The sequence below is a fragment of the Orycteropus afer genome, unplaced genomic scaffold (genome assembly GCF_000298275.1).
Source record: "Orycteropus afer afer isolate SDZICR_OR568_19922 unplaced genomic scaffold, OryAfe1.0 scaffold00147, whole genome shotgun sequence".
NCBI lineage: Eukaryota > Metazoa > Chordata > Mammalia > Tubulidentata > Orycteropodidae > Orycteropus > Orycteropus afer.
This window is the reverse complement of record NW_006921734.1, coordinates 2310249-2327556: the sequence shown is the minus strand read 5'-3', so window position 1 is coordinate 2327556 and position 17308 is coordinate 2310249. Positions and strand designations below refer to the sequence as shown.

General features: G+C 38.9%; 1 protein-coding gene across 1 annotated transcript in view; it reads right to left on the bottom strand.

The window, feature by feature from the left end:
- Positions 1–13054: 13054 nt before the first annotated feature.
- Positions 13055–17308, bottom strand: part of LOC103201350 — an 11043-nt gene continuing 6789 nt past the window's right edge. Inside the window, 1 exon segment of the mRNA XM_042781671.1 lies at positions 13055–13075. Within this exon segment, the coding sequence (XP_042637605.1) occupies positions 13055–13075 (21 nt within the window).

The following is a 17308-nucleotide window of genomic DNA, read 5'->3' as shown; positions in this document are numbered from 1 at the left end:
ATTGTTGTTTTGATTTGCATCTCTCTAATAGCTAATGATTATGAGCATTTAAGAAGAAATGGTGTCTTATATTGAAGGACAGATTTTGTGGAAAAATTTTGAAATAATTTTTTTTTTTAACCTTATGTGTGTAAAATGATGCTTCCTTTATACAAAGTAGGTATCTAATACATATTTATTAAATTCACTGAATATAATCTGTGGAATAGAAGAAAACATTTGTAGACAATAGACTTGATTCTAGTCCCATTTTTGCCACTGACCTTGAACAAGAAGGTTAACTGTTAAGTTCCTTCTGGTTCTTAACATTCTACAGCCTTAAGAATTTATAAGTAGAAATAAATATCCATTTTCCAAGAAGCTTCATGAAAGGGCAAAAACAAAACAAAACTCAGACCCCTCCAAGTGCAGCCCCATTTCTCTAACAAAAGAAGAATTTGAGAAATAATCCCTGTTAGACTTCATCTGAAATGGTTCATTTTACAATGATGACATTATTTAGGAAAAACATTGCATTAGACTCATTAGAGAGATAAATAAAAATTCATATACTTTGTATTCACATGGACCTAAATCTATTCTAACACCTTCAGAAGGCTTCACTGATTGATTGAAGAGTTCCATGGAGCCAACAATGTTACCATAGCATAACTTGATGCCTGATCTAGAGCACTTTAGAATTTTAAAGCTAAAAGAATAAAATAATATTTGGTAAATGAGACATAAGTGAGCACTAGTAAATTCTTCTACATTCATATCATTTTAATTGATAGGAAAAATCTACAAGTATTTCCAATAGACAGTATATAATTTTTAGTCACAAAATCTTACACTGATTTATGTATTAATAACATTACAATAATATATATGTTTATTTGTTACATGTTTATGTATATATATATATATATATATATATATATTCTGAAACTATTATAATTGAGCAGATTTGAGCCCCTGTAGTTGCGCCCTGCAGCACATTGGTTGTAGAGCAAAGGTGTAATGTGATCAGTAGGGCTTAGAGTATTAATCAAATAAGCTGGGGAGTGTTTGGATTAATCTGTCACTTTGAAGTGATTTTCAAAGTAAACATCAAAAAATGTGCTTTGCAATAATAAGATTTGGAGGTCAGAAAGTCATGTAAAATTGGGCTGTTAGGTTTACATAAGAGGAGCAAAGCTCCAGTTACAAAAATTGTCAGGAAAAAAGGGGAAAAACAGTCCAGGCCACAGTGGCACCCGGCACTCCTGGTGCAAACTCATCTATCAGTATCCACCAGCTGCATGGAAGCAGTTGTTAAATTAGGAAACACCTGGCAAGCTTGCAAAAGATGCAACCACATGGTCCTACCCTCAGACTCAGTGGGGCTGGGATGAGGTCTAGGAATTTGCATTTTTAACGAGCACACAAATAAATAGAAAATTGTTCAAAAATAAGGAACTTATTTCCTTTGTAAAACATGTCAGTTGTTTGTATAAAGAGTTGGTTTTCCCAAGATCTTTCCCAGATCTTTCTTGTGTTCATTACCTCAGACCTTAAGGACATTATATTTGTAGGCATAGTAAGCTCAGGATGTATTTTAAACCTTTTGTTCCAAACAGAAAGAACACTTGTTTTTTTTTAAAGTTATGCCTTGTTGTCTGCTTACATAGAATTTTTAAAAGATGTTTGCTCAGCTCAGTGTACCTTCATTTTTGTAATGTTAGCAGAGATGCGCTTTCTTTTATTCACTTGTTCATTCACCATTATCTAATGTGTGCAAAGCTGTATTTTAATCACTGATGGCATAAAGATAAATAAAAATAATTCCTGTCCTCAAGGAGCTTATCATATGTTGGTAGACAATTGTTGTTATTCTTAGCTACTATCAACTTGGCTCCGACTCATAGTGACCCTGTGTAGAACAGAACGAAACATTGCCCAGTCCTGCGCCAGCCTCACAATACTTGCTATACATTAGCCCATCATTGGAGCCACTGTATCAATCCATCTCACTGAGAGCCTTCACCTCCTTCACTGACCCTCACTTTACCAATCATGATATCCTTCTCCAAGGAATGGTACCTCTGACAACATGACCAAAATAGATGAGACAAAGTCTGGCCCTTTCTCATTTCTAAGGAACGTTCTGGCTGCACTTTTTCCAGGACAGATTTATTAGTTCTTCTGGCAGTCCATGGTACTTTCAGTATTCTTCACCAAAAGCATAACTCAAAAGCATCAACTCTTCTTTGGTCTTCCTTATTCATTGTCCAACTTTCACATGCTTATGAGGCGATTGAAAACACCATGGCTTGGGGTAGCCACACCTTAGTCTTCAGAGAGACATCTTTGCTCTTCAGCACTTAAAGAGGTCTTGTGCAGCAGATTTGCCTGGTGCAATACAAAGTCTGACTTCTTGACTGCTGCTTCCATTGGTATTGACTGTGGAACCAAGTCATTGACAACTTCAGTCTTCTCTCCACTTATTGTGATGTTGTTCTGCTTATTGGTTCCAGTTGTGAGGTTTTTTTTTTTTTTTTTTTTTATGTTGAGGTATAATCCGTACTGCAGACTATAGTCTTTAATCTTCATCAGTAAGTGCTGTAAGTCATCTTGACTTTCAGCAAGCAAGGTTGTGTCATCTGCATATAACAGTTTATTAATGAGTCTTCCTCCAATCCTGATGCCTTGTTCTTCATATAGTTAAGGCTTCTCGGATTATTTGCTCAGCATAAAGATTGAATAAGTATGGTGAAAGGATACAACCCTGATGCACTCCTTTCCTGATTTTAAACCATGCAGTATCCCCTTGTTCTGTTGGAATGAAAGCCTCCTGGTCAGGTTCCTCATGAACACAATTAAGTGTTCTGGAATTCCTGTTCATCTCAGTGTCACCCATAATTTGTTATGATCCACACAGTCAAATGCCTTTGCACAGTCAATAAAACACAAACATTTTTCTGGTATTCTTTGCTTTCAGTCAAGATCCATCTGACATCAGCAATGCTATCTATCCCTTGATCCACATCCTTTTCTGAATCCAGCTTGCATTTCTGGAAGTTCCCTGTCAATATATTGCTGCAACTGTTTTTGAATTATCTTCAGCAATATTTTACTTATGTGTGATATTAGTGATATTGTTCAATAATTACTACATTCTGTGGAATCACCTTTCTTTGGAATGAATACAAGTATGGACCTTTTCCAGTCAGTTGGCCAGATAGCTGTCTTCCAAATTTCTTGGTGTAGATGAGTAAGTACCTCCAGTGCAGCATCCATTTGTAGAAACATCTCAGTGGGTACCCTGCCAATTCCTGGAGCCTTGTTTTTCGCCAAATCCTTCAGTGTGGCTTGGACTTCTCCCTTCAATAAGATTGGCTCTTGATCATGTACTACCTCATGAAATATGTGAACATTGACCAGTTCTTTTTGGTATGGTATATTCCTTCCATCTTTTTTTTTGATGTTTCCTGTATCATTCAATATTTTTCCCACACAATCTTTCAACATTGCTACTCGAGGCTTGAATTTTTTTCCCATTCTTTCAGCTTGAGCAATGCTGAACACGTTCCTTCCTTTTGGTTTTCTAACTCCCGGTTTTTGCACATTTTGTTATAATAATTGAGGTTGTCTTTTCAAGCTGCTCTTTGAAATCTTCTGTTTGGTTCTTTTATCTTGTCATTTCTTCCATTTGCTTTAGCTACTCTCCATCCAAGAGTTAATTTCTGAGTCTTTTCTGACATCCATTTTGGTCTTGTCTTCCTTTCTTGCCTTTTAAATGACCTTTTGCTTTCTTCATGGATGATGTTCTTGATGTCATCTCAGTTCTCTGGTTTTTGGTCATTGGTGTTCAGTGCATCTGTTCTTTAGATGGTCTCTAAATTCAGGTGGGATATAATCAAGGTTATATTTTGGTTCTTCTGAACTTATTTTAATTGTCTTCAGCTTCAGCTTGAACTTGCATATGAGCAGTTGATGGTCTATTCCACAGTCAGCTCCTGGCCTGTTTTGGCTGAAGATACTGACATTTTCCGTTGCCTCTTCCTAAAGGTAGTCAGTCTGATTCTTGTGTATTCCATCTGGCAAAATCCATGTATATAGCCACTGTTTATTTTGTTTAAAAAGGTATTTGCAATGAATAAATTGTTGGTATTGGAAAATTCTATCATGTGATCTCCAGCGTCATTTCCATCACCAAGGCCATTGTTCTGGTTACCTAGTGCCACTCTGACAAGAATATACCACCAATGAGATGGCCTTAACAAACAGGAGTTTATTCTCTTACAGTTCGGGAGGCTAGTAGTCTGAGTTCAAAGTGGCAGGCTCTAGGGGCTATGTGAAAGCCCCTTGACCTTGGGCTTCAGCTGTGCCTCTTGCTCCCAGCCCACTGAAGCTAGAGGCATCTCTTCACTCAGGCAGCTACTAGCTGCTGTGCTAACAAGCTCAAGGTTGACAAGTAATAAGGCACAGTCCTGATACTACCAAACAACATGGCAGGCCATTGATTCAAGTACATTGGAATTGCCAGGATCAGCAGAGCATGGCATGCTGCTGAACAACGACACGGTTACATGCAGGGTTCAAGCATGCCATAAGCTGGAGACCATTCCCAAAGCTATTTCTTATATATGGGAACCAGACCACATACCCAAAGAAGCTACCCAGCTGCTCCAATAGATTCCACCATGTAGTTAATTACCAATCTTACCATGGGGAATAACTAGATTCAGCTGCCCAGCCACTCAAACAGGCCTAGCCAGGTTCATACACAAACGTAACCACCACAGCCATATTTTCCAATTACTGGTGATTCTTCTTTGTTTCCAACTTTTGCATTCCACTCACCAATAATGACATTTCATGATTGTATGTTGGGTCAATTTCAGACTGCAGAAGTGGGTAAAAATCTTAAATTTCCTCATCTTTGGCTTTGGTGGTTGGTGTGTAAATTTGAGTGTAAATAGTAGTATTAACTGGTCTTCCTTGTAGGCATATGGATATTGTCCTATTACTGACAGCATTGTACTTGTTCCAATTATTAATGGATAGTTTTCAGCTGTTTCTTCCCTTTTTGAGCAAATTGTTGTTGTTGTTGTTGTGTGCCGTTGAGTCGGCCCCGACTCATAGCGACCCCTCCTTAGGTTTCCGAGGCAGTATCACTACGGAAGTAGGATTGCCCAACCTTCCTTCCGAGGAGTGGCTGGTGGGTTTGAACCGCCAGCCTTCTGGTTAGCAGTCAAGTTCTTTAGCCACTATGCTACCAGAGTTCCTGAAAGCTTTACTCCATCCACGTCATTAAGGCCGACTCTACTTTGAGGAGGCAGCTCTTCCCCAGTTGTATTTTGAGTGCCTTCTGCCCTGAGGGGCTCATCTTCCAGCGCTATTATCAGGCAATATTTCAAGGCTATTCATTAAGTTTTCCAGTACCGTATCAGACAGTGTTTCACTGCTATTCATAAAGTTTTCACTGGCTAATTCTTTCATAAGTGGATGGCCCCTTCCTTCTTCCCAGTCTGCCTTCATCTGGAAGCTCCACTGAAACCTGTCCACTATAGGTGACCCTGCTGGTATTTGAAATTCTGGTGGCATGGTCTCCACCCTCACAGCAACACGCAAGCCACCACAGTACGATAAACTGACAGATGAGTGGTGGTAGGCAATTGACATGTAAATAAATAAATGTAATGAAGTGTTGGTGTCATAAGAACATATTCAGAGTCCTCTTGGAAAATAGAGAAGTCTGCTGTCCTTGTGTAAAAAGAGAATCCCAGGGACATTGCATAAAAAACTGTCCTGTTTCTTGAAGGGGCTTGGTATTTTCTGAGTAAACTGGAGGGAGAAAGGATTTCAGACTGTGAGTGAATCAGCAGCAAAGGGACAAAGGTAGGAAACACTTAGAACATTGGCTGTTTGTGTTGGGTGTGAATAGTTGGAAGAATAGTTAGCATCTTAAGGTTCAAGATTTGGCTGCAAGAAGGGCTGCAGTGAATGCAACTGTAAGTAGGTGCTTGTCATCAATTATTTCTTAGGTTAATGGATTTGAATTTTATTCTCCAGGTAATGGAAAGCTTTTGGAGGGATTTTAAGCAGTGGGTTACTTTGATGATAATAAAGGGCTATCATTATTACTTGAGTCTTCCCTCAAGTTTTATTTAAATCTCATGAGCCAGAAAAGGGATACTGAATGGAATTGTTAATACAGATACTTCATCCTTAAGATATACTTTTCACTTAGAGAAATACCTAAAAAACAACTGATGTTTTAAAAAGAGAATGAGATTATCCATTGATAGATCAACCCTCTCATTATCAGGTTACATCAGTAAACCTGATCATTTTTCCCAAACCTAGAGTTGGGTGTCCCAAAGGGCATCTCTGTAGCTCAATAAAGCCCGTTGGAAGTATTTACAAAGCTCATAAATCTTAATGTGGCTAACTACAAAGATGAGAAAATTGATATAAAATACATGAAAATAAAAAGCCATCTGTCTGCCCAAAAATTAATTCAAACTGACAGTGCATCCAGCTTAGCTCTATGCTTTCTTTATTTGTATTAACAAAAAATGTAGAAAGGCATTGGTAATAAATTAATGCTCAAAGCTATTTATTTATTTTTTCAGTCTACAGAGCATTGGAAACCCAATACAAACTATTAAGATACTAAAACAAAGTGTATTTTTATTTCATCTGATTTGTAATGTGCTCATTTTCTTGGTTAATTATTTTATACAATAGTTTTGTAAAGCTAGCCTAGCATTTATCATCTCTAAATGAAGGAACTCTATAAGAAACAATTCAAAAGACATTGCTCAATCCTGTGGTAGCTTTTCTGCTTACAGTGCCAAGCATAGCTGAAACTACTTAACAAATTGTATGCTTCAAAATCCATGTGTGCAGTGAGAAGCCTGAGGACACAAAGATAAAGGTAAACCTCAGCAATCAAAGTTCTGTCACAGAAAAGTTACACACTGAGAGTGCTCCTAGGCCAGCAGCCTGGAGTTCATTCAGTGGCTGCAGAGCAGAGGGTTTTGGAAGCAAAAAGTGCAGTTCTGGCTTTAAGGTGGTGGGAAGAGTAAGAGACAAATCTCCTACTCAATAAAATAGTTATTTAATAATGCAAATCAATCAAGGGAGTGATTAGCCCTTCTTTGTCTAGTAGCAAAGTTATCTAATACAATATCTAACATAGAACATTGTTCAGATATTTGATTAATGATAAAACGAGTAAATAACCTGAAATGGAAGAACAAGTGCAATTTATGTACCTGTAAAGCTAGTGTCAGATGACACTTCAGATGAGATACTAGCATTCTCAGGATAGCATTATCAAAATTTAAACTATGCATTCTAAACCATTGAAGAAGAGCATGGCATCCGGATTGGAGGAAGACTCATTAAAAACCTGCGATGTGCAGATGACACAACTTTGCTTGCTGAAAGTGAAGATGACTTGAAGCACTTACAGATGAAGATTAAAGACTACAGTCTGCAGTATGGATTACATAAAACTAAAATCCTTACAACTGGACCAGTAAGCAGCATCACGATAAATGGAGAAAAGATTGGAGTTGTCAAGATTTCATATTACTTGATTCTACAGTCAACACCAATGGAAGCAGAAGTCAAGACATCAGACAATATATTTCACTGGGCCAATCTGCTGAATAAGATTTCTTTAAAGTGCTAAAGAGCAAAGATGTCACTTTGAAGACTAAGGTGCACCTAGCTCAAGCCATGGTGTTTTCAGTCGTCTCCTATGCATGTGAGAGCTGAATAATGAATAAGGAAGATTGAAAAAGAGTTGATGCTTTTGAGTGGTGATATTGATGAAGAATACTAAAAGTGTCATGGATCACCTGAAGAACTAACAAATCTGTTCTGGGGGACCTGTGGAATGCTTCTTGGAAGTGAAAATGACCAGACTTTTTCTGACCTACTTTGGTCATGTTGCCAGAAGGAGGGACTATTCACTAGAGAAGGATATCATGCTTGGTAAAGAGGAGGGTCAGTGAAGGAGGAGGAGGCCCTCAATGAGATGGATTGATAGAGTGGCTGCAATGGTGGGCTCAGGTATAGCAAGTGTTGTGAGGCTGGCACAGGACCCGGCAGTGTTTCATTCTGTTGTACATAGTGTCATTATGAGTTGGAGATGACTCAACGGCACCTAGCAACAACAACAACATTCTAAACCATAAAGCTGATCATTAAAAATTGTTTTTTTTTTTTTAATTAAACATGTGAGAGTTTGTTTATAGAATATACTTCAGAAATAGGCTTTTCTTAAGCTTTTTATGCTTTGTTTCTTTAAACAAAATTTTTTGAAAGTATTTGAAAGAAGATGATTAATAAGTTACATATTTTGCATAAAGAGTTTGATTTTTGATTTGCTGAAGATCTTTGGTGTCTCCCTGCTATTCACCAAAGGTTAACCCAATCTGTTGGCAGATATATCAATACTCTTTCTGTCATGAGTGTCATAAACCCATCTCTGTTAATTTATGCAAAAGAGGGAAAAATAGATTATGAATCTGGGAAGAAGACAAGACCTAACATTTATTTTGTACCTACTTTGTTTCAGGCAAGAGCCTATACTCTAGCTTCAGATCACCTAGTTTCTAATCCTGATTTTCTACTTTCTAGGTGTATGACTTGCAGCAAGTTACTTAGTTGTTCTGTGTCTCAGTTTCCTTATCTATGAAAAGGGCATATTATAAATACATGCTTAATGTTGTTTCATGTATTATTATCCCCTTCTTGTAGATGAGGAAACTGAGACACAGAGTGAGTAAATAATGCATACTTAATGTTGTTGCGCTCAAAAGCACACAACAAGTGTAGTAAACTTTATAAACACTTTACTTGTAACAATATTAAAACCAAAAACTAAACCCTCTACTGTTGAGCCAATTATGACTCATAATGACCATGTAGGACAGAGTAGAACTACTGAGTAGGGTTTCCTAGACTGTAAATTTTTATAGAAGCAGACTTCCACATCTTTTCCCATGGAGTAGCTGGTGGGTTTGAACCACAGCTTTTCACTTAGCTGCTGAATGCTTAACCACTATGCAACCAGGCTCCTTATAATAATATTAACTATCATTTACTCATCATTTAAGAAGTTCTGGTGGCCTAAAGCATTTGACTGCTAACCAGACAGTCTGTGGTTCAAATCCGCCAGCTGCTCCACAGAAGGACGATGGGGCAATCTACTTCCATAAAGATTTACCACCTTGGAAACCCAATAGGGATCGCTAGGAGCTGGAATTGACTCAATGGCAGTGAGTTTGGTTTAATGTTGCAAGGATTAAATGAAGTAATTTGTAGAGAAGTTATATTAATAATATTTCAGTAATTCTGATAAGATCCTTGATAAGGAAGGTATCATTTGTTCCATTTTACAGGAATAGGCTCAGAAAAGGTAATTGATTTGCCTAGAGTCTTAAAGCTAGTGGAGATAGGGCTGGCTTTCCACCTCTTTGTTAGCATGCTGTAGGTTTCAGAGCAGTGCAATGATATAATCAGAATTGTGCTTTGAAAAGATTAAACTGGTGTTGGATTGGAGTCTATGGCATTGATCTATCTAAGATGACACAGAGGTATGAGTTTGAATAATAGAAGCTAGAATAGATAGGATAGGATGGATTTAAAATATATTATCAAGATAGAGATTTTGGAACTTATCAACATAGAGTTTTAGAACTTAGTAATGTATTGGATGATTGTCCTCCCCCACCCCCCAAAGATGAGGCAAAATGTCTGTGGCAAGAATGTGTACCCAGCACAGTGCTGGTGTAAAATAGGTGCTCAGTCTCCCCCTCCCCACAGTGAATGACTGTATTAGACCATAAATGTATTAGACTATAAAATACAGTTATATGAATAATTTATTTTAGAAGGATCAGCACAAAGCTGGTTCCTATGAGATGGCGGGTAAAGATATCCCAAATATCCTACTTTTTCAAACTGCTGTACTACTCCATCATCTCTAACATCAACGACTCCTTCTTTCAGTACTCTCCCTCCTATCTTTGACTCTGCAATTCACTGCACTATCTCACAGAACTCAGGAACCATCAAGGAAATGGTTCACGTCAATGTGGAGGCTGGCAAGTCTCAAATCCATGGGTGAGGTGTTAGGCTGGAAGCTTCTTCTGACTCAATGTGGTTGCAGAGGCTGATGACATTAGTAGGTCAGATGACAGGCTGCGGGTTCACAAAACTGTGGAAGCTGACCAATCAGGTCAGATGATAGACTGGTGGCTCATGTTGCATGAACTGAGGGTCAGATGATGATGACCTGGATGCAAGATCTAGAGTAAGAGAGAGATCTTTGTCAGAGCATTATATATATATATATATATATATATATAGAGAGAGAGAGAGAGAGAGAGAGAGAGAGAGAGAGAGATATCACATGATCAAGGTGGTGCAAGGGTGTGAAGGGTGGTTATTTGAGTAAGACCTTCTAGTAAACAATGACTCAAGATACATCCCACCCTAATCCTGTCTCATAAACATAGCTGAGAATCCAAAAAATCAAACCCCAAACCACTGCTATGAGTCAATTCTGACTCATAGCAACACCAATAGAATTTCCAAGACTGTAAATCTTTATGGAGGAAGATAGTGCAGCTGGTGGGTTTGAACCATTGATCTTCTGGTAAGGAGCCAAATGCCTTCCTCACCGCTCCATCAGTGTTTCTTAACAAACTCCCAAATGAGACCATGATCACAGGCCTACAGGTACATCACAAAATGGAGGATAATTACGTCATTATATAACTGCCAAATTACATAACTGCTGAACCACTGAAACTCATGGCCCAGTCAGATGGTATATAACCATTGCAGATTTCATACACCTTATTTGTATTAGCAGCAAATTGTTCAATTCCTTTGGTGGGCCACAAGTACCTTATTTGGATAGTCCCAACCAATTATTTTGTGAAAGTCACAAGACTATGGCTACAAGGGCCATGTTAAGTAATTCACAGATTGCAGCAGGTCTAGTAGCATTGTGTTGTGGGAGGATTTAGCAGGTCTAGTAGCATTGTGTTGTGGGAGGGAGTGTGGTGGGTTTCATTTGAGGTGCACTGATCTGGAGAAGCCAGAAAAATACCAGGAGATTCCTAGCAAGCAATTGGAAATGTGAGACTAGACCTTAAGTGAGATTGTGGATTTAGAGGTAGAGATTTGTGAGTCATCTGGGAGAGTGTGGCTGATAAAGCCATGTGATAAATTGAGCCACATGGTAAATTTTTCCCATGGGGGAAATACATAGAAAATAAGAGGAACAAAGGCAGATTAGTTGGGTATGCTTTTAGAGGAAGGAGAAGAACTTGATATGCAGGCTGCTTAGAAACAGAGAGGTTAGAGGGGAGCCACACAACCCAGCAGGCAAAGAAACAAGAACGCCTATGAGGTGTTTCAGAAAGCCAAGCAGCATTGGAAGGAGAGAGGCCATGGGAACTGAAGACGAGGAAGCCATTCTTGAGCTGCTTCAATAAAGCAATGGGAAAGGAAGCTAGACTGCATTGTGAGGAATGAATAGATGGGGTTTCCAGCTGTGGGGTTCTTTTCCAGTTCTGCCAGATGTTAGACTGACTTGGCCTTTGTCAGGCTGAGTTTACAAAGTGATGATTCTTTAGTCAAATGTGCACTACATTTTTGATGAGCTCTTTGGCTCAAAATTTTATTTTCTCTTTCATTCTAATGACCAACATGGGGCCTGAGCTGATCCAAACTGGTCCTCTGTGGCCCTACACAGACCACAGAAGTAAACCAGAAGAACCAAACTCAGTGCCATCAAATTGTGACTCATAATGACCCTATAGGACTGAGTAGAATTGCCCCATGGGGTTTCCAAAGCTGTAAATCTTCAGGGAAGCAGTCTTCCTCATCTTTCTCGCATGGAGTGGTTGGTGGGTTCCAACCACTGACTTTTGGTTAGCAGCTGAATGCCTTAACCACTGAGCCATGAGAGATGTTAAGTCCATTCCAAATAAACCAAACCAAACTCACTGCTCTCAATTTGATTCCAACTCATAGTGACTCCCTTGGGTTTCCAAGGCTGTGCATCTTTATGGAAGCAAACTGCTCCATCTTTCTTCCTCAGAGAAGCTGATGGATTTAAACCACCAACCTTCTGGTTAGCAGCCAAATGCCTTAACCACTATACCACCAGAGTTCCTTGAGTGAGTGATAGAACCAGAAAAAACAGCACCATTAGAATGTTGAAATTAGGGTCTGTGATTCAGGAGATAGGGCAGTGTTGATACCTGCTTGATTGCCAATCCTCTTCCTCCATAATCAATATCTGCTGACCACATCCCCTTCTCTCTTTGTCTATTTCTGGGACCCCATTCCAGGCCATTATTACTCTCACTGAAACTATTACAGGACAGATCCCTTCCCTCCCAGTCTCTGTTCTATTTTACCTTTTATACAATCACGGTTCTCAAAATTAGCCTTCTGGAAACTTGGGTCCTATCATGTCCCTCTTCATATCGGTGGCTCTTGAATATCGTTATAAGGTTTAGAAAAGCCCGTTTACCCCATAAAAATGATTTTTAAAATTTCCTTGTGCTTTATTTATTTATTCTATCACATGCTAAGGAGCTCTGGGGGCACAGTGGTTCAAGCATTCAGCTGCTAAGCAAAGTTTAACAGTTTGAACCCATTAGTTACTCTGTAGGAGACAGATTAAGCAGTCTGCTTGCATAAAGATTTACAGCCTTGGAAACCCTATGGGGGCAGTTCTACTCCTATAGAAATGCTATGAGTCAGAATCTCTGGATAGCAGTAGGGTTTTTTTTTTTTAATGGCATGTAAACCCTTATAGAACTTTAGGAGATCTTCACCCATCCAGTCCTGCTGTCTATAAATATGAAGGCATTAGGGGAAGCAAGAAAGCATCATTTTCCCCTTTAGTTTTAGTGAAATCCATTTATTTTTCTTGATACATAAAATATATATGTATTGCTATAGATGAGGACTTTTTACTCAGTAGAATGTTACTGAGTTTATACATAATGTGTATTGAGCTTTATGGAGATACATTCATTTCTATGTGTCACTGTTCATTGTAAGAGCACTAGAAAGAAAGGGGGAAAAAAAAACTACACCATTCTTAATGCTATTTTAACAAAATGCTTTAAATTACGTTTCTTCCAGTTAATAGTTTAGAAAGAAAAATGAGGAAAGTGCATGCATTTTACTAGAATGAGCCATCAGAGATCTAAATAAATGGAGCAAATGAGTTTGTCTGAATGTTCCCATTCACATAGGATTACACATTCAAATAAAACTGTGTACATTTATTTGAATATGTAATCAAGGAGCTGAGCATAAGTGGCACTTATTTCCAAGTGTAGCATCCCTGGTTTACACATGTGGGTACCTGGGTGTGTTGCTAAAAAGCGGAAAATAGTTCTTTCTATTTGCATTTTATGCAAATTTCAAAGCTATTGCTATTGTTCATTAGCTTCATTGCTTCTCATGCACAAGGCACCTGCATGTATTAGCAGTAATTCTGTTGCCAAAGGGAAGGCTGTAGTCAAGTTTCTAAAGTAGTCTGAGCCTTTGGGAAAGTTTCTAAATTCATTCATTCCTTCATTTTCATTCAACAAATATTTACCAGTCACTGTGCTAGCTGCTGAGTTACAAAGGTATTTGATTGAAACATCTACACATTTTATAGTGCTTAGCTCTGGTAGCATAGCATAGTGTCTAAGGCACTTGACTGCTAACCAGAAGGCTGGTGGTTCAAACCCACCAGCCACTCCTCAGAAGGAAGATGGGGCAATCTACTTCCATAGTGATACTGCCTTGGAAACCCAAGGAGGGGTCACTATGAGTCGAGTCTGACTCAACGGCACATAACAACAACAACAGCAACAGCTCTGTTGGTCCTAGTATTGTTAGTTGGGATAAAGTTCTCCAGATCCATGACCCCCAATCCTTTTAGGCCACTGACTATCCAGGCAAACACTCATTTGTTGAAGAGTACAAATGGGGTCACCATGTGTAAATATTAAAATGTTACTAATCAAACAAAAGGAGCTCTGGTAGCATAGTGCCTAAGGCACTTGACTGCTAACCAGAAGGCTGGCGGTTCAAACCCATCAGCCACTCCTCAGAAGGAAGGTTGGGCAATCCTACTTCCGTAGTGATACTGCCTCGGAAACCCAAGGAGGGGTTGCTATGAGTCGGGGCCGACTTGACGGCATATAACAACAACAACAACAACAACAATCAAACAAACAAAATGTTAAGTTATTTTTCTTATTTTCACAATGACTGTGTAGGCCTGGTTTGAATTTATAATTCTTGGGTTCTTCAGAGTTCTTTGCTGTAATATGGCAGCATGGGGAAGCTGGCCTGTAGCCCCTGGTTGTAGCTTGCAGCCTGCTCCATTCTTTCCACATCTCTGGCTCTGTCATGCACTGCAAGGGGCTTTAAATTCACATGTGTGGATGCCCAGGTCCACACATTCAAGCTCTGGCCATACTGCATAAATTATTATCCTGGACCTGGGGAAGAGATCTGAGCAGGCCCTGAAAGCAGGACTGAGCCACTTGGAAAGGGAATTTTGGGGTCTCTGACACCTGGACGGAGGTCTAGAAGAGGGTATGTAAGAGCTCTGATGGTCTTGCTTGACCTTATTGACTGGAGCAGGGTGAGAGCCCTCTGCGTATACCATTAAGTGAGTCTCCAGACTTTGAGCACTTAGCCAGACAACTTGTGAACATCAAAGATTTCTCTTGCTTCTTAATCACATGACCCTTCATACCTTTCCTATGGGTGCCTCTCTGATCCTTCTTGGCATTTTACCACAACCATAACTTTAGTTGGAAGTAAGAGAAAAGAGTTAGAGGAAAAGGACTCTAACCCTCATTTCTCCTTTTACCTAACCCCAGCCCCATTATGATGACACAGACCTAGATGAGTGAATGTTGTGTGCAGAGATGGGAGTTGTGTTGGCATGTAGTGCTGTCAGTGTGTTTGTAGTCCTGAGCAATCATTGTGCACTAGGACATGGTTGTGTCACAGGTCCTGGGACTTTGATGATGTCTACATATAATCTAAACCATTAATTCTGAACAAAATGTGGGAAATGGAGGTGGAAGGAGAAAGGTAAAAGAACAGATAGAAAGTTGCTGTTAGAGAAGAACAACTACTGGGACATTTGCAGGGTTAAAAAAGAGGCAGTTTCATTTAGATATTTAAAAACAATCTGAGTTATCAAGAAAGAAAATGCAGTTGACCAAGATATTAACATTGAATAACTGAATTATAATAACAAATCCATATTCTAAGCTATGCAAAGCTATGCAAATATGTCTACATGACAAAAATATGTGTGAGTGGGTGACATGAATCACCAGTATTATGGAGATGATGATAATTTTGATAATGATTACATTTATTAGGTGCTTATTCTGTGCCAGGCAATATTCTAAGGGCTTTACACATATTAACTCACTTAATCTTCACAGAACCCTTCAAGAAGATACAATTAGTGGCCTCATTTTGAAGATGAGAAACTCAGGCATAGAATTTTCCAGTAACTTGGACAAGTGATATAGATCGTAAATCGCAGAGCCAGATTCTCACACTGGAACCTGTACTTCTAACCATTACACATGGAAATTGAAGTGTCCTTGTCACTAGTTAGGCTAAAGTGTCCTTTTTTGTTTTTGTTTGATTTGATTTATTTTTATTTTCTCCTGTTAGGTAAATAATAGAAGGGTGACATGTTTATCAATAACCATAGTTGATTTCTTGTCCTAGCACATCTGTGAGAAGTTTAGAGCCATCATTGTCCATGTCTCTTCCTAATTCATTCTTCTCCTACCTCTCTTGCCCTGTGGGATTGTATTTTGTCTGAGAGATCAATATTTTTCCTTGGCCCTTTTCAGATGTTAGGCTGGAATGAATGACTAAGACCCCTGAACTCTCCCTAGTGATTAAAGTATAAGATCAGACTAATTACTGAAAATGGCAGGTTATTAAAGATAATGCCTATGTTTCTTGTTAGGTGCTATCAGGTTGGCTCTGACTCAGGGCACCTTTATGCATAACAAAACTAAATGTTGTCTGGTCTTGAAGCATCTTCATGATTGTTGGTATGTTTGAGTCTAGTGTTGTGGCTATTGTGTCATTCCATGGCATTGAGGGTTCCACATCTTTGTTGGCCCTCTACATTGGCCATCTATTTTATGCACTATGATATCCTTTCCTAGTGATTAGTCTTCCCGATGACATGTCTTGCTTCCCTAATATGTCTATGTTAGGAAATAAAATCCAGGACTGAATAAAAATGCAATTACAAGAAAACTGATCAGCTGAGAAAAGCCATGACAATGAATATATTCATTGCTTATTTTGTATAACATATAAAGTAATTGCATGTCAGAGACAGTTGTATCTCCACACTACAGAAGAGTTGACAATTTTTACGGCACAGTGCCTAAGGCATTTGACTGCTAATGAGAAGGCTGGTGGTTCAAACCCACCAGGCACTCCTCAGAAGGAAGATTGGGCTATCTACTTCCATAGTGATACTGCCTTGGAAACCCAAGGAGGGTTCGCTATGAGATGCAGTCAACTCAACAGCAGTGAGTTTAGTTTCTCTCATAATCCAGATTAATCTTTCTGAAATAAACCTCTGAATATGCCATTCTCTACCTCAAAATAGTTCAGTTAGTCCCTATTTCTTATGGAATTGATTCCAAGCATTTTCAACCCTCATCAAAATGTGCCCCCAAGTTACCTTTGTCATATGAGGATTTTACTACCTTCCAACATTACTTTTAGTCTTCAAGCATAATGAAACTTGTTTTATTTACTCATCTTTTATTTCTACTTTTATTTCTTCATTTGGAAGACTCTCTCTTAATATTATCTCTGTCTTTAATTTCTAAATCTTACTCTCCTATCAAAGTCCAACTCAAGTGCTGCCATTTCCATTTACATGTTTCTAGTTTCCCAAATCAAAAGAACATCTCCCATCCCTGAATTCCTGGAACATGTATCTATTCCTCTTATTACAAGTATCTACCTTGTTTCCTAGGCCATCATCATCTCTAGTTTGCCTTCTTAAGAACAGGTTGTGTTGGGCCCAGGTTATGAAGGAGTTGTTCGGCACAAGGAATTTGCCAACACACGACAATGCAAATACAAAAGGAAAGTTTATTTGCTAGCTCAAGCTAGGGTCCCTGCTTTTGCCAACATAGTGGCCTTAGCAAAAGACCTCGTGCTCCATTACTGTCACATTTTTATAGAAAAATATGGGGTGGAGTAGCACCAGGGCAAAGGGGTACAG